This window comes from Sapajus apella, unplaced genomic scaffold, assembly GCF_009761245.1.
Source record: "Sapajus apella isolate SASKATOON/1434 unplaced genomic scaffold, GSC_monkey_1.0 scaffold25, whole genome shotgun sequence".
NCBI lineage: Eukaryota > Metazoa > Chordata > Mammalia > Primates > Cebidae > Sapajus > Sapajus apella.
In genome coordinates, this window is record NW_022436965.1 from 21,182,012 (window position 1) to 21,189,784 (window position 7,773).

The window sequence follows — 7,773 nt, forward strand, 5'->3', positions numbered from 1 at the left end:
CAAGTACCAGTATTTGGCAATAACCACTCTAGCACACCCCATCTCCATATATCATTGTCATTCACTGAGAATTGGTGGTGCCTTAGATGAGGAGCTGGGGTAACTCATAGCCAGCATATTCCTCGGCCCCCACACGGACACACCTATGTGTCATGGGGCATGTGTCCTGGAGCTCTGCCTCCCAGCCACTTCACACTGTGCTCGAAGCACACATGCACATTACACCAATTCAGTTCAGCAAGTGTTTATTGGGCACCTACAATAGGCAAGGCACAATACCAGGTGCTATGGGTTACAAAGACAAGAAGGCTAGGCCTCACCCTCGAGAGGCTTACAGTCTAATAGAGAAAGACACACTCACAGGTAACAAAACTACAAGGCAGAGTGAGGTGGCTCTGTGGCAGAGGCAAAAACAGTGGGAGAACAGTGAGCAGGGATAGATCAGATGTATCTCAGCAGATCAGATGTTGAATGCAGGGAGTAGCATTCCAGCCAGGCCCTGGGAGGTGGGTCGAATTCGCACAGGTGAACTGGAGAAAGGACACTCAGGCACAGGCAAGGTACAGAGGTGGGAAAGTGCAACGAATGTTCAGAGAACAGAGACGCCGGCCTCGATGGAAACACAGGAGGCCGACAGGGTAACAGAGGTACCTAAGCTGGGGGAAGTGGTTTCAGGCCAGATGGTGGGATCGCTCATAGTAGGATTTCGTTCTTTTTTTTTTTTTAAGACAAAGTCTCGATCTATCGCCCAGGCTGGAATGCAGTGCCACATTCATAGTTCACTACAGCCTCAACCTCCTGAGAGCAAGCCATTCTCCTCCAAGTAGCTGGGACTACAGGCACATGCCACCATGCCCAGCTCATTGTGTGTGTGTGTGTGTGTATTTTTCTGGAGAGACAGGGCCTCACTTTGTTGCACAGGTTGTTCTTGAACTCTTGACCTCAAGCAGTCATCCTACCTTGGCCTCCAAAAGGGCTGAAATTATAGGCTCAAGCTACCACACCCAGCTATAGTGAGGAAATTTGACTTCATTCCATTGGTAACGGTGAACTACGGAAGGTTTCTGAGCAGAGGGGTGACATGACTTCATTTCCACAAGTCTGGGCACACTGCTGTGAGTAACACATGATTAGCTTCATTCTTTTTGTTAACCTTACTCTATGGCTTACACTTCCTCCTAGTCTCAGAGCAGAAGCATGAACGTGAGCCCTGTAGCCACACATACTTTCCCGGGCTGCACAAAGCAGGAAGCAGTGGCCTTAGCTCAGTAAACTTTGCGCTCATTTAACAGCTCTGCACCTGCTCCATAGAAGAGGAAGTGAGGCTTTCCAGAACTACTTGAGATTAAGGAGCAGAGCACAAGAACAGTACTTAACAGACTTCTGTCACCTAAGAATGGCAAGAATAAGCTGCAGAGAAAATGGGAGTGCAGAAGAAATGGTGGAGAGGTGTGAATGACCTAACTAGCGTCATCCAAACTGAATCCTGTCCCAGTTCGACTTCTGTAATAACCCACCTCTGCCGCCAGCTAGTGGGAAGGGAGATTTCACAGTCTGACTCACTAGATCAGTAGATGGGGTTTCTAAGCACTCTACACATAGAAGGGTCTCTGTGGACAGAGGCTCCTAGGATCCTGCTTAACCATCCAATGAGGAAGGAGAATGGTGCCCACCTGTTCCTGGGCCACCCCAGCCCGCAAAGGGATGTGAGGCCACTGCTGTCCAGGTGGAGACAGCAATGCTGGTTAGCGAGGGCTCCCCCAGAACCTCCACACCAGCCGAAGTGGGTGCTTGGGTGGACAGCACAGAGGGGGGTGAAGTCACAGCTGGGTTTCCGAGGAGAAATGCTCCTGGGGTGCTGGCATGCACCTCCGGGCCTGGCCCAGTGGGGCCTCCGGCACCATTGCTGATGGTCCACAGGCACGGATAGGGGCTGCAGAGACAGAGAAAGAGGGGAAGGGAACGTTCAATGGCACTCCAAGGAAGAAGTCCCACCTGACAAGCATGTACACAGTGCTGAGGAGGGCATGGTTGCGAGAGGGCTTCTGACCACAGCTTTATTTCTAGCTGTGACACAGATCAGTCCTGTTTCTGCAGAAAAGCTAAGAGAAGCAGCAAAGTATGGTGGAATAATGATAAGGTTAAGTGTCCAGAGACCAGGATTCTGGCACTGGCCCTGCCACCAGCAAGTTATTTGGTTTTAGACACAGAATTTCACTAATCTGGGCTCTCTTGCATCCTATGTAAAATTAGCAAGGCAGTAAAAGAAAGTTATTGAAACTGTATGATTTCTGCATATGATCTCTCCCTGGCCAGTGTAACATAATAACTAAGACACATTGCCGGCAGAAGACTGGAGTCTAAATCCCAGCTCTACTATTTATTAGCTCTGTGGCTTTGGCTAAATTATTTAATATCTCTGAGTGTCAGTTTTCTCATCTTCAAGATGTGGAGTCATAATTTTACCTACCTTACAGAGATTGCTACAAGGATTAAATAAGAAGAGGAGTATATGGTCCTTAGCATGTGGTACTCAGTAAATGAGTTGTTATCATTAATTCTTCCCTTCCTGCTCTCCACCTGTGAGCTCTGGTCCCTGGCAGAAAGGCTGGGAGCTAGAACACTTTCTTTGCCTTCTCTAGTTCTGTAGCACTGGTTCACACATGTGGTTGCACATTGGGCACATTGGAATCATTCAGGGAGTTTTTTAAAGTAATATTGGTGGCCTGGTGCAGTGGCTCACGTCTGTAATCTAAGCACTTTGGGAAGCCGAGGCAGGCGGATCACAAGGTCTAGAGTTCAAGACCAGCATGGCCAACTAAGTGAAACACTGTCTCTACTAAAAATACAAAAATTTGATGGGTGTGGTGGCACGCGCCTATAGTCCCAGCTACTCTGGAGGCTGAGGCAGGAGAATCGCTTGAACCTGGGAGGCAGAGGTTTCAGGGAGCTGAGATCACACCATTGCTCTCCAGCCTGGGTGACAGAGTGAGACTCCATCTCAAAAAAAAAAAAAAAAAAAGTAATATTGGTGCCTGGGTCCACCCCTATCCCACTCCCCTGCCCTAGAGATTCTGATGGAACTGGTCTGGCATGCAGCCTGGGTATGAGGAGTTTTTTAAGTTTCCCAGGTGATTGTAATGTACAGCAAGCTTGCACCCTTAATATAGATGCAGTTGGAATAGGTACAACGATCCCAATGTTTTCAGCCTTTAGTCATCACTATGTCTCTTACATTTGAGAGTTTCTGCATTGCCCAACACTGCATTACTTGATAATTGGCTTATTATCCGATGGCAATATTGAATACATTTATTATGTTTTGTTTCTAACAAAATATTTATGGAGTCAGGAATGAGTTAAACACACCAACAAGGAAACCAGAGTTGGCAATGCCATCCTTCACCTGGTGCCATTTTTCAGTGCTACAGGCCTCGTTGGACCATATGAAACCTGCAGAAGCCCATCCTCGGAGCTCTCTCTGTGCTAGCTCAGCTTGTGGGGATTCTGGCCCCAGTCATCAGAAGATGCTCTTCTACATTATCTCTCACAGGCCCCTTCTGATGCCTCCTGGGCCAGTGGGAGAACGATGGGCTCTGAGCTGTACTGCTTACTGCAGGACCTTCAGTACATTTTTAAGGCCTCTGAGCTTCAGTTTCTTCATCAGCAAAACAGAAATTTTAACACCTGCCTTATAGTTGCCTTTGAGTACTACAGGAGACTTATATATGGATGACTTATGTATATGTAAGTGTCTAGTATACAACTCGGCACATGATTGTTTAATATCTTTAGGGAACCTCATCTTCATTCTGTTTCTCACTTCCTACCACAGCCCAAATCAATGCTTTTTCCTCAGATCCTCTAGTTCAGTGTCAAATGTAAATGATCCTCTAGATCAGCATCAAAATGCAAACCATAAATGCCAGCTACATATATAAGTTTAAATTTTCTAGTAGCCATATTGAGAAAAAAAACAACTATTATTAATATTTTATTTAACCAAAATGTTCAAAATATTATCATTTCAACATGCATTTGATGCATTTGATGTAAATTATTATATATGTATACATTTACATGATATTTACATAATAGCATCTATATTTACATACACAGCTATATGTTTATATATACATATGTTAAAAAACTGAGATTTTTATTCTTTGTTTCATACTAAATCTTCAAAATCCTGTTTGGGTATTACACTCACAATATATCTCAACTTGGACTAGCTGCATTTCAAGTGTTTGACAACCACAGGTAGCTCATGGCAACACCCCTGTGGGCCACAGCAATATCAGCAACACACAGGAACTTGGTAGAAATGCAGAATCTCAGGCCCCCACCCAGACCTACCAATCAGATTCTGCATTTTAGCAACAACCCCAGGTGATTCTAGGCCATCACATTCTCCTAATTTTTTCTAGACTTACAAATCACAAGTCATCTGATGTCATCCTACATCCCATCTTTTTTTTTTTCCCCTTGAGACAGTTTCCCTCTTGTCACTCAGGCTGGAATGCGGTGCCTCGGCTCACTGCAACCTCCGCCTCCCAGGTTCAAGTGATTATCCTGCCTCAGCCTCCCAAGTAGCTGGAATAACAGGCATGCGCCACCTTGCCTGGCTAATTTTTGTATTTTTAATAAAGACAGGGTTTCATCATTTTGGCCAGGACAGTCTCAAACTCTTGACCTCAGGTGATCCACCCACCCTGGCCTCCCAAAGTGCTGGGATTACAGGCGTGAGCCACTGCCCCGGCCAAGTCTCATATTTTAATATTGAATCCACTTTGGACTTTCTCAAAATTCTGCATAATAGCTGACATTTACACAGAACGTTACTCCTTACAAAGAATGTTAATGCATTTTCTCATTTCTGCATTTGATGCTCATGGTAACTCTGCAAAGTACGTAGGTCATGTTATTTCCATGATACTGGAGCTCAGTAAGGCTAAGATAGTAAGAAAGCTGGAGCTCAGTAAGGCTAAGAAAATTACCCAAAGTCACAAAGTCACTAAGAGGTAGAACTGGGACTCAAACCCCAGCCTGTCAGACTCAAAGGGGCCTTCTCTTCCCACTTCCCCACTCAGATTTCTAGAAGTCAGAACTTAATGCAAGTCGCTAGTGTGAGGATTAAACCATAGTCCTCCATGCTGCACTTAGCCCTCTTACCAGGGTTGTGAGGACAGGATAGCCATCCACAATATGTCCCCTTTTTAGGATGGGTGACTTATGGGAAAATGGACAATCATGGGTCTTGACTTCTCAGTGTATATTTATAGTTTTCCTCTTTAATTCCTCTGCAGTCGGTATCTATTTGCTACCACCATAGTTTAAAGTATTTCTGACCGGTTTAAGACAAATGGTCGCAGGCCATACAGTATATGACTGGGCTGTTTCTCCAGTTATATAAGGAGAACGCATCCTGTTGCCACCTTTACTTCTTAGTGGTTTAGAGGTCAGGACAATAGCTTAGACCCAGTCACCCTAGGAAAAAGAATGAACTTGAGTCCCCAGTGCTAAAGTAAACCCCAAGAGCACCAATGAGTGAGTTGATGATGCTGGTCTTACCTGGGCCCTGGATTGATTGGTCCGTTGGTATGAGGTACAGACAGGATGCTGGCATGGGGTGTGGAGGGTAAGGAAGTCCAGCTGTCAGGTCCCGAGAAAACTTGCAGATTATTGCTTGAGCTTTCTATCAAATTCACTTTGGGGAAACAACAACAGTTGAATTGATAGCAAATGTAGGAAACATAAAGATGATCGGTGACATTGTCCTAGAGCAAAATATAACCATGGCTTGCACTACAGGCACCAATAGTTTGTTGGTTCTTTCTCAGGGAAATAGAAAATAAAAGGAAACATAGGGTTCTTGAATGTCAATCATATGCCAGGTGTTATTCATAGTTCAATATTCACACCAGAGACTCCTTATCTCCATCTTGTAGATAAGCCTCAGTGTGGTAGAATGATTTCCCCTGGGTGTCCCGGATCTAACTCATTTCACCATATTCACCCTCTTAAGAAGGGACCATAGCAGCCTCCCCTCAAGCTAAGCCTAAGGGCCACCAGTGCCCTAGATGAGATTTCTGAGTTCCAGGAGCTTATTCTTCTCAGCCATCCTCAAGTAGGTTTAAATATCTCAAGAGCAGGGCCTTTTGGCCAGGCACGGCACTCACACCTGTAATCCTAGCACTTTGAGCCCAGGAATTTGAAACCTTCCTGGACAACACAGAGAGACACACCAGCTTTATAATTTAAAAAAAAATAAGAAAAAAAATTGTACCTTTTTACAAAAAGAAGTCGCTTGTATGATCTCGCTTACATGTGGACTCTAAGGAAGTTGAATACATAGAGGCAGAGAGTAGAAGGTGGTTACCAGGAGTGGGGAGCTGGGGAAATGAGATGTCAGTCCAAGGATACAAAGTTGCACTTACGTAGGATGAATGAGTCTAGAGATCTAACTTACAGTCTGAAGATTATAGTTAATAATACTGTACTGTGTACTGGAAAATTGGCTAAGAGTAGATTTCAGGTGCTCTCATCAAGAAGAAAAGTAACTATGTGAGGGGATGGACAAGTTAATTTGCTTGACAGCAGTAATCACTTCACTATGCATATGTATGTCAAAACATCATGGTGTCCACCTTAAATATATACAGTTTTTATGGAGGGGAAATGAATAATGTCTTCCATTTCTTTGAATCTCTATTTGCATAAATAGTGTATATACAGAAGAGAGGAAGAAGGCACAGGCAGGAAGGAAGGAAGGGAAAAGGGGGAGAGAAGAGAGAGGAGGAAGATTCCAGTGTGTATCTCTGGTGCTACAGTTTGAGTGCGTCCTCCAAGGTTCATGTGTTGGGAACTTCATTCCCAATGCAACAGTGTTGAAAGGTGATTGGGCCACAGGGGCTCTACCTTCATGAATAGGTTAATGCCAATATTGGAGGAGTGGGTTTCTGATAAAAGGATGGGTTTAGCCTCCTGCCTTCTCCCCCTCTTCCCCACCAGCCATGTGATGCCTTCTGCAATGTTATGACACAGCCAGAAGACCCTTACCAGTTGCCTGCAGGACTATGAGAAAATAAATTTCTATTGCTAATAAATTACCCAATCTCAAGCATTTTGTTATAGCCCCACGAAGTGGACTGAGACACCTGGCCACTTCTCTTCTTTTTACTATCTGCCACTTGCAGGCTCTCCAGCCCTAACTCTGGTGTCTTCCATCTGTCCCCACTCCCCCTACACTCTGTTCCAAGGCTGTTCCCGACCACCCAGGCTCTTTCCCTCTTCTGTACCATTGCTCAGCCCACTCTCCCTACCTGGGACGCCCTGCACCTCTGCCTGTGGCACATGTCATCCACCTCTACCCCCGCCCACTCCCACTCTGTCCTTTTCTATTCATCTTTGAAGGCTAGCTTTATTTATTTATTTATTTTATTTATTTATTTATCAGACCGAGTCTCACTCTGTCACCCCAGCTGGAGTGGTGTGATCTCTGCTCACTGCAACCTCCGCCTCCTGGGTTCAAGCGATTCCCCTGCCTCAGTCTCCTGAGTAGCTGAGATTACAAGCACCCACCACTATGCCCAGCTAATTTTTGTGTTTTTAGTGGAGACGCTGTTTCACTGTGTTGGCCAGGCCAGTCCCGAACTCCTGACCTCGTGATCCACCCACCTCAGCCTTGCAAAGTGCTGGGATTACAAGCGTTGGACCACCACGCCCTGCCATCAAAGGTCAATTTAAATGTTAACCCCTCTGGGCTGCCTT

General features: G+C 45.3%; 1 protein-coding gene across 4 annotated transcripts in view; it reads right to left on the minus strand.

The window, feature by feature from the left end:
- Positions 1-228: 228 nt before the first annotated feature.
- TBX19 (T-box transcription factor 19) overlaps positions 229-7,773 on the minus strand; it is a 43,781-nt gene continuing 36,236 nt past the window's right edge. For 3 of the 4 annotated variants that reach the window (XM_032291465.1, XM_032291464.1, XM_032291463.1), the window contains 2 exons: positions 5,575-5,710; positions 229-1,933 (listed from right to left, as the gene is read on the minus strand). In XM_032291465.1, coding sequence (XP_032147356.1) covers positions 1,639-1,933; positions 5,575-5,710 — 431 coding nt within the window. In that variant the 3' untranslated portion in view covers positions 229-1,638. Of the gene's footprint in view, positions 1,934-4,737; positions 5,491-5,574; positions 5,711-7,773 lie in introns of those variants that run through there. The other variant, XM_032291466.1, reaches the window with a different exon arrangement.